At 32.8% G+C, this 18807-nt stretch overlaps 1 protein-coding gene across 8 annotated transcripts in view; it reads right to left on the bottom strand.

The window, feature by feature from the left end:
* Positions 1-18807, bottom strand: part of EXOC1 (exocyst complex component 1) — a 48399-nt gene that overhangs the window by 22148 nt on the left and 7444 nt on the right. For 3 of the 8 annotated variants that reach the window (XM_054566757.1, XM_054566756.1, XM_054566759.1), the window contains 8 exons: positions 18070-18229; positions 15280-15300; positions 13594-13781; positions 11558-11785; positions 11221-11353; positions 10479-10588; positions 9688-9741; positions 2786-2935 (listed from right to left, as the gene is read on the bottom strand). In XM_054566757.1, coding sequence (XP_054422732.1) covers positions 2786-2935; positions 9688-9741; positions 10479-10588; positions 11221-11353; positions 11558-11785; positions 13594-13781; positions 15280-15300; positions 18070-18229 — 1044 coding nt within the window. The remainder of the gene's footprint in view (positions 1-2785; positions 2936-9687; positions 9742-10478; positions 10589-11220; positions 11354-11557; positions 11786-13593; positions 13782-15279; positions 15301-18069; positions 18230-18807) is intronic. The other 5 variants (XM_054566760.1, XM_054566762.1, XM_054566761.1 and 2 more) reach the window with 3 other exon arrangements.

The raw sequence follows: 18807 nt of genomic DNA, 5'->3' as shown, positions 1-18807 counted from the left end.
ATTTGTAAAATCTTCATTAGTGGTTTACTACAGAAATCAGTCAATACAGGAGACTACATCCCAATACCTAAATTGTTTAAAGTGCTCATTACCACCCAAGCAATTTAAATGGTTTCAAAATAGCTATTTTGTTATCTAGAAGACAGTGACTTGAACAGAATATTGAAAATCACCCCTTTTCAAGTGGACTCAAATAACTGGACACCTTTTCCAGGTACTCAACAGAACTCACTGTTGGGCAAAACCACAGGCAGGTGTGACTATGAGTTCATTCATTTACCAAATTCTGAAAGCTCTCTCTCACTGTGAGTATGTCTTTCTCCTCTTTGCACCTTATATACAGCACTAGCTTAAAATTTAATTATCCCAAGTGTAAATCTTATCTCAGTCTTTTCATTTTTATTTGGTGCTGACTGCAGAGTACTATGGAGACCTCCATGATTACTTTTCCTTTGAACACAAGGCAAATCCACAGATGCAGACCAGTGGTGAAAGGAAGGTGTCTGAGTAATCTTCAAGACTGATTATCAACCTCAGGAAGTTATTGGGAGAGGAAAGCCCATTTCCTACCAAGCATGGATGGACCATCTCTATTAATTACCGTATATGCGAAACCCAGAGCCACAGACAAGGGTCGTGGTTTTGGGGAGGAAGGAATCTGGGCAGTTAAGCCTGTTACATGACCAAGGCACTCCTCTTTTCCATAGACTCTAAGTATGTACACCGAAAATCAGGGCTTCTCTTAGATTCAGTCAAAGCAGAGCCAGGGTAGTACCTAGCAATTCTTACTCTGAAAGAATTTGAAACAGGCTTTTCCTGTTACAACCAAAAAGTGTGAGCTGTATACACCAAACCAAGTGCAAATATGCAAATAGTATCTGGATTAATTTTTTTTCTTAGTAAAAAAACATTGGTTTGTCTGTTTCCTTCTTCTTTTTCTTCTTTCATTCCTCCCCTCCTTCTTCCTTTTTAATACAATTCCTGTTTCCGACAACACTTCAGCAACCAAATTAGATTACGAGGTAAAAATACATAGTCTGTCAAAAGTTCAAACCACAGGATCAAGTAACATTCTTGGGAAATGAGTCGATTTCATTTAAAAAAGCTCATTAATGTTGTCAATCCAAAATATACTGGAGGCAGAGAAACACTCCATAAATCATCACTGGATTGGCTATAGTCTTGTTTCTTCACTTTAAATTACATTCATGAATACTGCATTATATATAAAGACAGGGCAATAATACTCACTGAGAACACAATTAGGCAAAAAGCTTATTGATTACTTATTTGAATATTCACTAGGGGACAAAGCATGTGTTGGCACAATACTCTTAAGGAGATACAATATTGTTTAATTATTCAAAATATTAATCCTCCTAAAACTTCAAAAGGCAAAGAATTCCAGTAATGTAAATATTTTTTCTTAAGATATCTCCAAATCAGAATTCTGTTGAATGAAAACAAAATAAGTGAAGATATAACACAATAGCAGAGTTGCATAATACTTAAAAGACTAATTCTGAGGAACAATAATCTTAACTAAAATGGCTAGCCAGATAAGATATATGTAAACACACCAGAATATAATATATATTCTTTTTAAAAAGCATTTTTAAACTTTAAAAATATTTTTATCAAGGTTTATATCCAATTTCTTATGATCATAGTTTAGAAAAAGAGAGTCAGATTTTACTGTAAATGGGTAGACACTCTGAAGAGAAAATATATGAAGACTGATACGAGTGACTGACTCTTATCTTCCCCAACGGCTCACATTCAGTCAGTGACAGATGCCGCTGTTCTTCTAAGCCTAGCAATGTGGCATCATCCTGTCCCTTCTGTCTCTGGGGTCTCTCTTTTGGTTCATATTCTCTCTCTATTCCCATCACCTTCTTCCTGGTTCAAGATCTCATTTCATTTGAATTATTGCATTAGGTTCTTATTTCTTCCATCGAGTGTTTTCTGATGTGTGGGAGGAATGTTGTTAGGTCTTAACGGCTCATCTTTTTCAACATAGTTTCTCATTATTTCAGAATACGAAATTTCTGCCTCAGTCAGGTTGCCTCGTTGTTGTCCTGGGAAAAGGGCATTTCCCCAGCTTTGTCCAGACATCCTGTTCCTCACCCATGGAATGCCCTTCCTCTCATTTCTGGCTTTTCTAATCCCACTCTATTAAAACTCAATTCAAGTCCAGTATCCTCCATAAAGTTTTCCCCCATAGCTTCAGGTCATAGATTTTCCTTCTCTAAACTACCATATATTTAAACTTATTTCCAGTTTTGAACTTAATTTTTTGCTGATTGTTTTTCTTTCCCCTAAGACTTAAAGCTCTTTAGAATTAGACACCTGTTTGTTAGGCCACATGTTCCTGAAACAGTGAAATGCTTGCTTAATAAAAAGGTACTCTGTACTTGTTTAATAGAACAGATTATAGATTCTTAAAGGGTGAACGCCTCACTCATATCGTCATACTTTCTAGTTTCCATAGTGAATGTAAAGAAACTCAGGAAATAATTAAAGCATTTAATTAAACTGAATGATGCCTCAGACTACATACAGTATGGCCTAATACTATATTACCCTGAAATTCAAAATCAATCCGAGTAAATAAAATAAATGTCCTTTCTTATTAATGAGCAGTCAGAAACTCTGTTATTTTCTGTTTTGCTAAGAATGTACTAGAGTATTTCAAATGTCACTTAGGGAACTAAATACATAACCTCCTAATTCTAAAAGATTATGTTCTGTACTCAGTGATGTCAAATTGATATCAAATCCATACCTTTGTTAGTCCCTCATATTTTCCATAATCTGTACTCTTTAACCATTCCATCAGCTTAGCATATCGGAGCAAGTCTCTATGAAATGGATGATGATTGGGTAAAGTTAGCTCAACAGAGTGTTGAGCAAGAGTTGAACTCTGATCGTGACCCTAGAGTGAGTAAACAAACAAATAAATAAATATCATTGACAGTATAAACATTGTGATAACTGAAAATTAAAAACAAAATAAAAACAGTGACCAAATGTGACCAAGCAAAGCCAACAGAACAAAAAAAATAAAAACTGAGGACTTGATGTCTTCTTTTATCATCCTGTGTATATCAACTGAACATTTCCACCATAAAATAGTCATGAACACTCAAGAATGGCACTTTGATAAATCAACTACTCATTTCATCTTCTAAGGGAGTTGAGAATGAATGTTTTAATAAAGCATGTTTATCATTTTACAATTTACTAAACAAATAAACATGATTATACAAACTGTATTTTTTTAAAGAAACATACCACATAGGGAAGTATTTAAAACAAATTGTCTACATCCATGGTATTTCCATTTGAGACTACAATATTTAAAACAAGTAACATATAGGATACAGAACTTTAGAACTAAAAAAGACTATAGATGACTTTATCTGGGCTTTCCAGGATAACCACTAATGATAACATAATTTTAATTTTTCTATGACTTTGTTAAATAACTATACTATTTTTAAACCTTGATAAGGTTTTTATATAAGTAAATTAATAAGTTATCAAGCAGCCTAAGGCAGATGATGTATCTTGACTTTTGTTTTAGAAAATACAGATCTGGGCAATTATCTAATCCAATAATCTCACTTTCTAGAAGAACAAATTAAAACTCAGAATTAAGTCTTTTACACAGGTCACACAGAAGAAAAGCTAGAATTGGAATCTTTATCATGTGAGTTGCACTTCTATTTTCTTTTAAGAACATATCAAACAAAATCATTTTAACCAGACTCAAAAATTGCAACTGCCACCCTGACTGGTATGGCTCAGTTCATTGGGCATCGTCCCATAAACCAAAGGTCGTCAGTTCTGTTTCTGGTCAGGGCACATGCTTAGGCTGTGGGTTCGGTCCTGGTCAGGGCACATAAAAGAGGTAACCAATAGATGTTTCTCTCTCTCACATCAATGATTCTCTCCCTTTCTTTCTCCCTACCTTTCTCTCAAAAAAAAAATACAACTGCCTACTAGTTACTGGTATCTAAAAAATAAAACAATAAAAATCTTCCCAGCTCCCTTTTGAAACAATCTAGCTCTCCTTCTCTGCTACTTGGTCAATCAATATTTTTCATGGAAATCAGAACCAGAGTCTAAGAGATAAGAAGTTGTATGATAAAAGAAGTAGATTCTCCTTGAAAACATAAGTTCCCAAGAATAAGGGAAGGCCACAGAAGGAAGTTATTTACAGTCATTCTGACTCAATCTGATTTGCTAGATAGTCAGAAGTTAGTTATTTGTTAGCATATTGTGAAAACTGTATTAAAATGGCACAGGCTGTTGGAATTTTGGGAATAGGTAACTCATTTCCTGGTAAAGTTACCTAAAGCTAACCAACGTGTACTATACTAGCTGAGATATATTAGCTTATAAACATCCTGAATTTAAAGAATTTAAATTCTTTTAATATGAGAGATTTCTTTCTTCTAATGTATATGCTTTATTATATACACAATAGTAGAATGTAGTAGATATGAATTTTTAAAAACAATTATTTTTAAATACAGAGTATCCAGAAAGAAAAAATTTGTGGCCTATTAGTTGAAAAGTACCTTTAGAGTAAGAAAGACAGAAGTATTAAACACACCAAGTACTAAAACCATCATTATCTAAATCCCTTCTTCATTAAAGTTTACAAATAAATCTATTGGAGTTTTCTTCTTGTAGTACTATATCCCCGATATAAAACAGAGCTAAAAAGAAAAATAAGGATCCATTACACAGAAATTACATCTAAAACTGTATAGAACAACCAGTATACTTTGAAGATTAGCCTTACTGATACCTACTTAGGTTAACTTGGGAAACTGGACCACAGCAGAAAAGTATCAGAAAAGTAGACTGACCAATTCAAAATACCAAGAGCCAAAAAGTAGAAGTAACAGAAGTTCATCACTATCATACATGTTATATACAAGGTATGTTATTACAACATCCATAATTCCTTTCTATAGTTCTAAAATCCAAAAAGCTCTAAAACTATTTTGCCACCAAAACTATTTTGATGGCAAAAATTGACTTGAACTAACATAAGGCTATTTATAGTGTTTAAAGCAACAATTTTTTTTTTTTTTGGTGTAGAAACATTATATGCTTGATCATAGGGCCCTGCTCTAGCGCCTGCTGGAGTGGTTATATAATATACAGTATATGTACTGTATTATTTTTCTAAAATATAAAAAATTCTAAAAACACAGCTGATACTAGAGGCTTGGATAAGGGAGCATAGAGCTAGCTGTGTGAAAGTTCTTTTCCAGATGGTTGACTGAATAAAAAACAATCACATCCTCCAAAGAATCATCCAGCATGTGAAACTATTCTATATATTGGGAATGCCTGAGCACCTGTATCTTTTCTGTGAAGACTAACAATAAAAATGAACAAAATCAAAAATAGTAAATAAACATGCAGATACTACCACTGAACTATACTATACCTTTCATTATAGTTGACAAATGTCAATATAAACATTATGTTACAGAAATGTTTTTTCATGGCCACGTGAGAAGGATTATTGAGATTACATTAAATCACAAGTATTACATACTAAGCACAGACAGATATTACAGTTTTAGGGCTAATAATAATTCCAAATTGTGTATCTTAATTGGTTTCAGTGATGAAAGGGAAAGAGTGTTTGACAGACTTGTTCTAGCTTATAAATGTTTTCCAAATAGTCTGCCTTTATTAATAACAATATTATATTTCTTTTCATTATCTAAAATAATTCTCCTAATTATTTTTTCTCAGTGTTTCAAGACTCAGAATTATTGTTTATTTCTCCCACAACTGTTTACTCAGACTATTACATGTTAAGTTACATTATTTAATTTATTTATCAGGAAAGCTCTTCAATTAAAAACCTCGTCTTCTCCTAAAATGGGGAAAATAGTTATTAACATCTGTAGAGAATTTTACAGTTTGCAAAGCCTTTTCATATATGTTACTATCCTAACCTTTCTTTTCCAAAAAGCCTTTTAAGATCACTGTCAACTGAAAAATTGACTTCTAATATGAAGAACATCATTACCTTCAAACCATTACTATTCAGATAAATATTTTAGTGTTAACAAGATTTAACTTTAGAGAAAATAGTTCCAAAATAACTATAGAAATAGGAAAATTAAATACTTAAATTGTTTAATTAAGCAACAATGTTGATAACTATCACATCTAAAACTCTAATGTGCAAAGAATTTTATTCTTTAGTTTTTAAAATTAAGACATTGTTGAAAGTTTATTATAAATAAAAATAAAATAGTAATAATAGCAATTTATTGAAAGCCCATTACCATTCTAGGTACTATATATATAAAAATTACAATCTCCACAATAATCTTGAATAATACTTTTCTACTCACTTAAAAAAATAGAAAACTCTATTAACATAATTTAAAAATAGTATGTTAGGTTTTGTCCAAATTATTTGTCTACTTGTCCAAATTAACATTATTTAAAAATAATGTATTAGGTTTTGTCCAAATTATTTGTCTAATTATTTTTCCAAATTATTTGCCTATTAAAAATAATATATTAGGTTTTGTCCAAATTATTGTCTAAGACCAATATATTTTCTAAAAACATAGTGAATTATAAATTTTCATCAGTGTATACATTACTAGAATTTATAATAAAATTAGCTCATATTGAGCACTTTGCCATAACAAAGCAATGTTCTAAATGCTGAACATATAATGACATGAATCCTCATAACTACCCTTTGAGGTAGGAGTTTTTATTACCCCCATTATTCAGATAAGCCAACTAAGTGGCACAAAGAAGTTCATTAACTTGCCCAAGGTCACCCAGCTAGGAAGTCACTGAGCAGAGTCAGGATTTTCAATCCAGATGTTTGGTCCTGTGGTTCACACTGAAATGCTTTGCTATACTCAGTGTCTAACAGGAATATGTTCATGTGCAATGGTAAATAAATTTTCAAGATTTGGGAACTCTTTCTTTCTATTTTATGTCATGTTTATTTTTACTTTCTTAAAGAAAAAAGAAAGTCTGAGCAAAGTTCCAAAAACCATGAAAACTGATCTTAAATAATCATAATTTTTCTACACTTTTAACTACAGATCATCAACCTATGTGAAACGTGTGTGCTTAAGGAAACAATTTTGTGACATGAACTGAACACTCGCAGTCTGTTACACAGGTTTTATTTTACTACATGATCTTTCTATGAACATGCTGAAAGAAAAATTTCCAAATTTAAGCATATAGCAAAAAACACTGCAACTTCAGTTTTTCCCTAATCGTTCATTTTAGTTCATTGCATAATCAGTTTCTTCATGTTGCTCGAAGCAAAGAATAGAATCATGAGGTCTCCTAGAACCAAAGGCAGACAAAGGGAGGGCAGAGAACAGTTATCCTCTCAAGACAAATCTTTCAAAAAACACCCCAAAGACTTTAAAATAACATATTCTTTATGCAAGTATTTCCTCAATTTTATTAGCCTTAATTCAAGTGCCTTATTTCAATGTCAGAATCCTCATTAGTGTTACTGGCCTGATTCTCCTAAACATCCTTACTAAATGTAAAAATTATAGATGACTATTGTTATTTCAATGGAAACTAAGGTGAAAGAAGATCTAAAAGAGCCAAAAGAATCTAACCAATTTTTAAAAATATTACTCAGAGTATATTAAAGTAAGAAGTTAATATTAAATAAAAATGCATTTCAGGTTTCATTAAAATATAGCTATGTAGAAGTATTTATATGAAAGTTGTATCATAGAGTGCATGCTCTGGATCAGTGATTCCCAAATGTGAAGAAGTTTTTACTGGCCTATAGCAACAAGAAAAAAATAAAATGATAGGATTGCTTCTCATAGAGGTAAATGTATTAATTTCAAAAGTCTGAAATTATATTCTTCCTTTTTAATGCCAAAACATCATATTTAAAATAAAAAGATAGTGAAAGTAGATGACAGTATTTCTGTTTAAGGGTTTTGCTTGGTAAAATAAAAAATTGGTGACTTGGTCAGTCCCCAAATGTTATTTCTTTTAATTACTGATGTTGTGAATTTTAAAGACTGGGACTCTCAATGCTCTTAAATTACTGTTATATTTTGATCAGTAGGTTATTTACATTGGATTCTTCTGTAGAGTAGTTATAAACATTATAATAGCTATATGTTTGCTACACATTGCATTGCACAGACTCTGTTCAAGTCTTACCTGTGATGCCATATATGACCACTAGGATCCTCAATAAACTCACTTGGTTTCTTTTTTTGTAATCCTCATCCAAGAATGTGTTTATTGATTTTAGAGAGAGAGGAAGAGGAACGGAGCGGGGGAGAGAGAGAGAGACATCAGTTGGTTGCCTCCCATATGCACCCTGACCCGGGATTGAACCTGCAACCTTTTGGTATACAGGAAGACACTCCAACCAATGAAGCCACCTGGCCAGGGCCTCAGTAAACTTACTTTTAATTAAACCTCATTAGCACTTACATATTGATATATGTATACTATGTATATGTAGTTATACAATTAGCACTTTAATATACACATTGTTGTAGAGCTTTAAAAACATTAGCTTCCTTACAAGTATCTTGAGGGTGGGAGTTATTTCTTATTCTTACATATGAACGACATTGAGTACATAATAGGCACACAATGAAAATCTGACAAAGAAATGTACCATAATTAGGTAATCAAATTTTCCCAGCTAGTTTGTCTGACAACCAGGAATAGAAATACCCAAGTTTCCCAACTCTTTTGCTAGCTGACCTGATGCACTGAATTCAACACATAGGAAATCTCTTTTCTGTACTTGGGACATCGTCTTCCACCTTCTTCGGCATATCCCAGTGTATTGCAACATTGTGGTTTTTAACATGCATCATTCACATGTAACAATACATATATATTAGATTTTCAGAACTGCGAAGCATTCATTTTAAACAAGCCATTAGTTTATAAGACAAATAAGCAAAATCATAAATAATTGCATGTTACAACAAACAATTAAGGGTGAAGAAAGGACTGTTGTTTACGGACTGATATTTTCAATGCCATCGAGAAATGTGGATACCATCACTGTCAACAGTGTCATTTTTAAAGACTAAGGATGTGTATAAAAATAGATATTATTGAAACCATTCTGTAAGAACAATGTGAATTAGTATTTTCTATGGGATTGGTAGGTTTGCTTTTTTCTTGACACTTTTCAAGTCAAGTGAAATGTTAACAGAGTGTTTCCTAATTTCCCTCCTAAAAGCTTAGTTAGGTGGTTTTCTTTTATGCTCCCATATAGCACTATCCTAACATTTACCCTTTCTGAGGTCACCTATCTCCCTTCCCTAGACTGTGAGCTACTTGAAGGCAGGATCAGCTGCTCATCTTTCCCAAATAAATGTCTAGTATGAATCTCAATCAATTGGCAAGTGATTTCTAAATACATGAAAAAGTGAGTGAGTAAAAGAATGATAGGAAGAAAGGCAAGCAGAATGAGATTAGATGTCTTTTTGGCCAAAATAAACTTTTACTATCGGGCATTTAAAAACAACTACAAATATGGTTAACTGGTAGCTTAAATCAGTAAGTTATAATCCATAAAGATTTTGCTGCTGTTAAGTTTAGCATACTTTATAGGAAAAAAAAAAGAATCAGAGAAGCTTGAGCCAAATTTGATGTACTCACAGGCACCGAAAGAAAGTAGGACCTGTTATAGAGTTGAAGGAGGGCCTGAGTAAACTAATCAGAAATAAAATATAGTAAATACCATTGTTTTAGAACACTGCAAAGTGAAAACAAAATAAGAATCCAATGTTTCAAACAGCATTTTTTTGATGAACAAAATTTCCCACAATTTTTTTTGCCCAAAAATCCTAATAAAGGAGATGAAGAACATAATTTATTATACTAGGTAGTAAAATGCTTTCTATTCAAATCCCTCTAAGGTAGTGTTATTATTATTAATATTACTGCCATAACCTTAATTATAACATCTCTTTCCACATAAAAATGTAGACAAATGGTTTACATAAGATTAAATCAACTGGGATTTCCAATTGAGTTGTAGTCATTTTTGAGTTGTAGTCACAGAAACATTTCATACACTGAATCAAGTCCTGGTTCTCACCTCAAATATTGAAAAATATAACAGGCCAAAGAGTAAACATGTAAAAAAGTTTGGGATTATTTTTATAAATAAGATTATCTTATAGTATATGCAGTAAGAAACATATTTATGTGATTTCTAGAATTAGAGAAGTATAGCTGAAAACAACCAATTGTCTACCTACGAAGGCAGTTGCCCAAAATATACCTACGAGGATACACGCACATATTTAAAAATCTTAAAATCAAATGTGTGAAGATTATGCTGTGATCCCAATGAAATACATTGAAATATTTGTAGGAACTGAAGTTTAAGGTAATATATTGTATAACAAGCTACAGGAACATGCCAGTATTAATAATAAAATTACCTGTTGAACGAAAACATTGTTGAGGTGACTGGCCAGTCTCCGGGCAAAATGCTCTCGCAAGTCACCGAAACGCTGCTGCTGTTGTTTGACTGCCAGGAGCATGTCATGGCCTGAAATCAGAATATTTCTTGACTGTCTTAATGGATAAAAAGATTTCTCTGATATTTTATTTATGTATTTATAACAGTATCCACATTTCAGTTTTGAAGAACCCAAGTTTTTCTGGTTTATTCGTTTGCTTTTATTAAAGAAAGGTAACGGGAAAAAACAGTATAGCACAGTAGTTCTCAAAGAGTGCTCCTTCCTCAGCATCATCTGGGAAGTGTTAGGAATGCAGATTTTAAGGCCTCACCCCAGACCTACTTAATCTGGGGGTAGGGCCTGGTAATCTGTACCTTAACAAGCCTTCTAGGTGATTCTGATGCAAAATAAAGTTTCTGGCCTAGCAAAACATGCTCGCTGATCTAACTAAAGTATCCACTTAGTGCTAGGTTCTGTGGACAGTATTGAAGAAAACTCGTAGTGTTTACTTGAGTCACTGTTGGTCAATCAGAAGGAACTGAAATGAAAAAGTTATTAGTGCCAATAGAAACATGTTTGGAAATAAGTGAAACTTGTTTGAATAGCTAATAATGTAACCCTAAACCACTTGCCCCATTTATTTCTTGTCAAAAGCATTATGCTAAGTTACAGGCTTAGTCTCAGATTCTTGGTCACATCTGACCATCTCCAGCGAACATACCTGGTCGGAGAGCTACATTCATGCACTGCAGAAGGGCATCGGCGGCATTGGTGCAGGCCTCGATGCCTCTAGAGGAAGCAAGATCCCCTTCCTCAAGGGCCTTTATATGACCTTTGGCCAAGTCCATGTGGTTCTGGAAAGTAGGTAAATATAACATTTTCACATGTAATTTTGGGAAATTCACAGGTAAGTGGCCATTCAGTCTCATTACTACATCTTTGTAATTATTTTAAATCTTGCTCTCGTAAGGAAATTAGAAAATATTTACAAATGGGTTTTACATGCTATCATTAGATTTTGGTTTTTGTTGCTGTTGGTAATTTATAATCAAACTTACCACAAGGAACTCTATCTCAGACAGGAGTTTTACATTATTGGTGTTACTAAGATGAATTAGGTGGTTGCTCTCAGAGATCTGATCCATTTGTTCTTTTACACTTTGGAGCATTTCCTCATAACTGCTGAGTTTAAATTCAATCTGATCTACCTCCTTCAAAGCCTCATCCAACAGCTTCATGAGGATGTTCACTTGCTTTTCAGAGGCCATGATGGACTGGATGTTAGCCTACAAAGTTATAAACAAAAGTAACACTTCATATTATTTCAATGTATAAAAGAAGTACAAAAATGAAATACTGCCAAATCTCTTTGACAGCAGATTAACAAAGATTGATAGGTACATCTACAGATCTACTTTAGTTTATCACTTTATGTTTACATTCTACTTTTCACACAGTATTTCAAGAAGGTACACGTGCCTCTCTATTGAGGTTAGGGACCAGAGCTCTCAGTATTTTATATTTCCACAGACTGCACAAGTATGGTTCTGCCCAACTACATAATACTATATTCTCATTTCTGTAAATTGAGAGGCATTGGACTATGTCATCTCTAGCATTTCTTCCAATTCTACTGGCTATAGGAATTTCCTGTACTTCTTAACATTATGTAAAACCCTAAATAAATGCATCATCACCAATGCAATACCATGGTCTCAAGAGACTCACAATGGTATACTAGTCTCTGAAGGTTACATGGAACTCATTTATAACTGCAATACATTTGAACTACATTTGTATAGGATGTGGAAGAGCACATGGCCATAAGATAGCACTTTCTATGGTCTTTCTTTTCTCTTTCGTTTGCAACTACTTTTTTTTCTAGGCAAAACAGTAAGAAACCACCACCCTTAACCACTGTTTTCTAAATGTTTCTGACTATTGATTCTCAATTCCCTGAAATATGGAAGTTGCCAAATCCAAAATTAAACTGCAAAGCAGTATGATGACTGGGATCATATATGCAATATTAATTAGGAAATGCAAATCACTACGCCACATTAAGAAGGCAGGTAACATGGTATGAGGAAAAATCTTGGACAAGGAATTAAAAGAATATTATTGTACAGCTGATGCTGTAATTTCACACATATTGTTCTGTGTAGTATGCATAACTCAAATGTAAGTGCAGCCAACAGTATAGTTGAGAGTGCTCAGAACCATTAGTATCTCTGAAGTAGCAGAGCTGGGGCTTGAATTTGTCCAGGACAACTTCCACTTTAATGTCCTGAAGCCTCTTCCAGGCTTTATTCCTAGTGAGTCTGTAAATTTGTAAACTAGGACTATTCATGTAATCTCTGAGCCTGAGTTCAACCTCATAACTTTTGTACATTTCGTCCATACAGTGTCAAAATTCTTAAATTCTTAAGATACTGCTTATTCTCCAAGGGTTTTTCTTAAATGCTTACCTTGTCTAAAGAAAACAAAAACAAAAACAAAAAAACCCGCAACTGTTCGTATTAGATTTTTTCACATCAATACTGCTCCTTCTAACTCTTTATGTTCTAAAGATGTACATTTACACAGACTCAGAAACTGTGCCTACAAATTAAAGGATCTATTCCAAAACATTTCAGCAGAGACAAATGTCCTTTCCCCAACTCTCCTGTTTTCACCACACTTATTCTGCTCCCTTTCAATAAATGATTCACTTATTTTAGCCCAATTTCTCTTTCTAATTTTTACCTATGTTTTGTCAAACAAAAATGCTATTCTTTTGTATTAAACTGTTCTGAGGTGTTTCCGAGGCTGGAGGAATCAACTCCCAAGTTGGTCTGTGGTTGGCTACTTTTTATTTCCATCATTTCATATCAAGAACCTCTCAAAATCCAGAACCTTAGCCAACTGCCTTCACTGTCCTGACTACTAGGAATGGTTCTTCCATTTGACCAAGAACAGTGAAAGACTGAGGGCAGCCAGTAATGCGCTTGCAGAGAAAGAGAGCGATAATCACACGTCGGCAGTAAAAGACCATCATCACCGGTCTTTCCAAGCCACTACACATCGCTGTCCATGGATTACAAGACAGTCTTACCCCATCTAGCACCTGCAGCTCTCTGGACAACTTTTCTGCAAAGGCCTCCGCATTAGAAATTGCACACTCACAGCCTTCCATCATTATTTCAATATCCTGCTCTTCTCGCGCATTTAACTCTTGGTATTCATCTACTGCTTCTTCATCGCCTCCTGTCACACTCTGGTTTTCTCCACTTGGAACAGATTCTTAAAGAGGTAAAAATTAAAAATAAAAAAGTAAAAAAGCAGGACAGTAACACGATACTTATAGGTAAGGTCAATGATAAGCACAGGTCACATTTAGTGGCTGAAAAATAGGAAAGAATGATTCAAAATATATGGAAAAAACCCTGTTTTTATAAAAAATGGCATGTTAATTTATGATAATAAAAGCATGCAGTCTAATTCACTGACATGTAAGTGTTAAAATAGGCTTTAGTCACAATTTCCCAAAAACACAATTAAACTAAAAAACAAACACAAGAACAGAAACAAAATACATGAAACAAACCTAACCTTTTTTTCCTACCTGAGGTGATTGTTGCTCTAACAAAACAACAATTATTAATTCAGGACACATGAAAGCAATCTGCTTTTTTTTCCCCCAGGTAACATTTTTCTCCTGTTATTTTTGTTCTTTTCATCTTTGTAACTTTTTTTTCAGTAACTTTTAATTGAAATGAAAAATGCATCTACAATTCACAATTTATTTGGGGCACTGAAAATATTAACTGAAGTCTTTTTTGTTTAAAAGAATTCACATGCATTGATAAAGATCAGCTATAGAAGCTTTCTCAACAACTCCATAGTAAAAAGAGCAACAACATGGCTGTTTGAAATTACAAAACTTTACACAGGCCTTCATGCTTCCTAACAAAAGACCAAGAGGTCAAATCTGAGGTGCTTTCTAGGTAAGTGTTTCAGTTCAATTTTAACACATGTAGCATGTGAGAGTTTATATAAAGCTTGAGGTTAAAAGAGGTAAAATGAAAAAAATAACTTTTATCCCCTATATAAATCTCTAAATAAAATTACTGAGTTTCATAAACTTAATGGGACATGATTTAAATCATAAACTCTGGATGCTTTAACTATTCATTATTTTCCATGAAAATGAATATTTACATTCAATATGACTTGACATATGTTAATTTGTCCTAGAACAAAAAGGAGCTATTTCAAAGTAAGAAAGGATTTACTCTTAAGAATTGATAATTAGGCAGATTTAGATAATGTCCCATAAAAAAAGGAAAAAAAGGAGGAGACTACAACTTTTGGTACCAGCAATTGCAGATTACAGTATAAAATTATAAGTTCTTTTGAGAGGCATCACTAGGGTCTTTGCCCTTAAAATGAGTTCATTTCACTGTGGAAATGTTGAACTGTCATGTGTGACAGCTTATTAAGCTACTAGGGATCAGGGACTGCCCAAAACATTCAGTACATCTCTTTACACAAGTAGATATTTAAAATAAATAAATATTTTTAGAGTTTATAACTACTTCAGAAGAAGTATTGTCTTTCCTATGAAACAATCCTTTGGAAGTTAATAATTAATAGTATCATTAATTTTATCACTGTATGGATTTTGCAGTAATAAAGTTGTCCCTAAACATGATTTCATAAAATATGCAACCAACAGTACATAACAATGGCAAGTAATAAAAATATATAGAATAGAATAAGAAGAAAAGGTGTTACGCACCTTCTGTAACTTTAGGCAGTTCTGGAGAGTAAAAAGGTATGAAAAAAGCAGAGGAAAGTAAGCAAAGAATATTAGCTGGGTAGAAAAGTATACAGGTTTAAATTTTTAAAATACTACCCATATTTTATTTGAACTTCATGCTAAATCAAGGTTTAAAAGACAGTATCAAAATTACCTACAAAGTGGAAAGATCCATGACAAGCTAAATTTCGAGAGTTCATTTTTCTTACTCATTTTCTGACATTTACTAAAATTACATTTATCTTTCTATTTTTCTCTCAGTCTTTTAAGAAACAGTACTGACTAGTTGTTGGAGGAGAAAACTGGGAAATAGATTACTTCCTGGGGATTATTTTTAGGTCAGTTGTGACTAACACATTTAGCCTAGTTTTTTTCACTCAGGGCCCAAAAACCTTTACCCAGACTAACACACCCTCACAATGGATTAGTCATAAAACACTGTTAGAAGGGACAAAATTGAAGCAATTAAAAAACACACAAGATATCAGTTCAAGCTGGCATTTAAGTATTCAAGTCAAAGATTTTTTTAAAATCTGGTTACAAAAATGAAAAAGGAAAGGCCAAATAAAAACTTCACTCTACTTTAACTGCTAACAAAGTCCTCTTTTAAAAATCATTCTGCTGAGAAGCACCAATTATCAGCATGAACATTCAACTGTCACCAAGAAAAACTACTGAAGTCACCACTGCTAATACTCACATTGAACAAATAAAAGGAGAGGGTGATAATTTGTTTCCTAACATCACCCAAAGTTTAGAGACATCTATTTTTTTTTTAATGGGAGTTAACAGCCTCGAGTTTCAAGTCCAAAAAACATTAAATAGGTTTGTAAACTTTACAAAACTACTCCCTGAACTCTACTAAACCAAACCAGTGGTTAATTGATTTACAGAAAGTAATATCCAAAATGAGACTCTTAGTATCGCAGTATTCTTAAAATTTATCTCAATATGGGTTAACATTTATAAAAATGAAAATGTTTACACCTTTGTTTTAGGACCTGAAAAATTAAATTGTCTTTTTTTAAAGCTAGACACTTCATTCTCAATAAGAGTTATACTCACTGATTTTGGTAGTATTTCTTAATGAGGTAAATATAGGTAGGGGCTCTATTTCCCTAATATTGCTGACTTAGTAAAATACGTTGGTTTAAAATACATTTTAGGCAATAAATAACAACTGGAGATACTATTACTTGAAAACAAGACAGCCTGCTTTTAAATTCACTTAACAGAATGTTCAACCCTGAAATAGTAAAAAAAAATAAAAATAAAAAATAAAGGCCACTCAAAAAAAATTAAACCACTATTCAAGTCATGAAAAACTACCATATATTTTTTGAAGGTTATTTCCTCAGCACAATCACCAAGGCCCTGGGGTCTCCTGCTGGTGAGAGGCCCGTGCTGAGCGCTCCCACACAAGGTCGGCCTCACCACGAGGGCCTAGCAGATGTGACTTGCCTCCGCTAGTTCCAGGTATTAAGCCTGAAACCAGTAACAAGCTCACTAATTTATAACTAACAAGAAAGAACTCTACATTTAAGGAGAGAAAGATCCATGACCAAACAAGGAATAAGTAAAACAACACAGAGAAGACAGAGGCAAGGGACTAAGAAAAGGAATAGTTTGAAGCATCTGAAACTACTATTTTTATAGGTGAGATTGGTTGAATATAGACAATTTCAGATGTTTCCATCTAAAAGATAGAGATTCTATTTTTAAATGTTAAAATACAATTAGGACAAATCTAAGTTTTCTTTCTAATATATAATTTAGGACTAATTTAAGGTTTTTTCCTCAACAAAAAAGAGCAACAACTTGTTCTTTCAACTGCTTTCTTTGAGATAAAGAATCGACACAAATTGCATCTACAAGGCATACAATAATTTTCTTACAATGTTTATATATTTATTAAAGATATTTTAAAAGAATAAAGTCTCATATATTTTCAATAATTAACAAAAGTTTTTGTATTGTAAAACAAAATAATCTTTAGTAACATTCCTGAAGATAGAATGATCAAAATTATCCTAATTAACACCATGTGTAAGGATTTTATCCTTATAATATAATAACTAATATTTATTGAGTACTTACTATATATCTGGCATTGCTCTCATCATGGTCCTATATTAATTAAGTAATTTAACCCTCAGCAATCCTATGGGATAGATACTATTATTATGTCTATTTCTGAGATAAGGGAAACTCAAACATAGAATAATGAGTCACATAGCTAGTAAGTGACAAAGCCAAGCAGTCTCCCTCCAGAGTTGTGTTCTTAACCACTCCACCTACACTCTGCACAAAAACACAACTACAAAGATATTAATCTCAGAGTTTTTAAAATCAAGCAAAGATTGGAAAATTAAAGACATATGATTAAATCAATTATAGCATATCCACATAACAGAATACTATGGCGCCATTAAAAGTAATGTTGGGTAATTATTTAATAACTTGGAAAATGTTCGATATATTATATGAAAAAGTACGTTAGGACACAACATAAATTTCTTTAAATACGCATAAAGACTAGCAGAGTTCTAACAAAATGTTATCTCTGAGGATTAAGTTTATATGTAATTTTTATTTATTTAATTTAATGTATCAATTTTCTATAAAGATCACTTTTTCAATAAAAACATTATTTTTTAAATTCCTTTACAAAAAGGTAATTCAATGTTTTAATTACTTTGAATAATGTCAAATTATATATTCAGTTATAGATGCATTTGATTTCACATGTACATTTTTATTTAACTTTACCTTCCAACAGCTGTGAACTAACATTGACAAAATCAATTTTCTTCCGGAGATAGCGCTGATTCAATTTCCAAATGCATGAAATAAATGCATTCTTTTCAGCAGTGCTGCTGGCAACCCATTTATATATTTTTTCAAAATGTAAATCAAATTCAGGATTTTCCTGAAATAAGAATACACAAGATACTGTTTTTGATCATATCCCATTTTTATTATTGTAAAATCTGTATTTTGATAAAACAAAAATAAGTTGTAGCTGTTCTTGAAAAAAACAAATCACCGTTAAAAATCAGCTAAGTGACTCACAGAGAATGGCTCAGAGAATTCAATTTATAGCAAAAATGTTACCTCCCCAAACAAGCTGGATTTAAAAAAACTGTGTTTTGATCATTTTTTTCTTATCCCCCTGAAGTATATGAGTAACATTATAGGATGTCTACTTAACAGCTTTGTGTCTCAGCTTCCTAATCTGTAAAATGACAATGGTCTCTAGTTTTGATGTGGACCTAATTTTTCTTTTTAAATTGCCTATGGGGTTTTGATAACGTACTATTATTCATAACTGTGATTTAACACTAATTCCTTGATAAAGAATATTACCTTCTAATTATAACATAGGAGAAAAAATATACAATCTATGTCCTGGTGTAGTTTTCAAGAACAAATCAGGTAAAAAGCAGAGACTGCCGATGTGAAGAAACTGCACTATGCTCTACACATGTCTCTTTAGTCACATTACAG

The sequence above is a fragment of the Pteronotus mesoamericanus genome, unplaced genomic scaffold (assembly GCF_021234165.1).
Source record: "Pteronotus mesoamericanus isolate MK-2021 breed Mesoamerican mustached bat unplaced genomic scaffold, CSHL_Meso_final contig_180, whole genome shotgun sequence".
NCBI classification, from domain to species: Eukaryota; Metazoa; Chordata; class Mammalia; order Chiroptera; family Mormoopidae; genus Pteronotus; species Pteronotus mesoamericanus.
The sequence above is the reverse complement of the archived record's forward strand: the minus strand, read 5'-3'. Positions and strand labels throughout refer to the sequence as shown.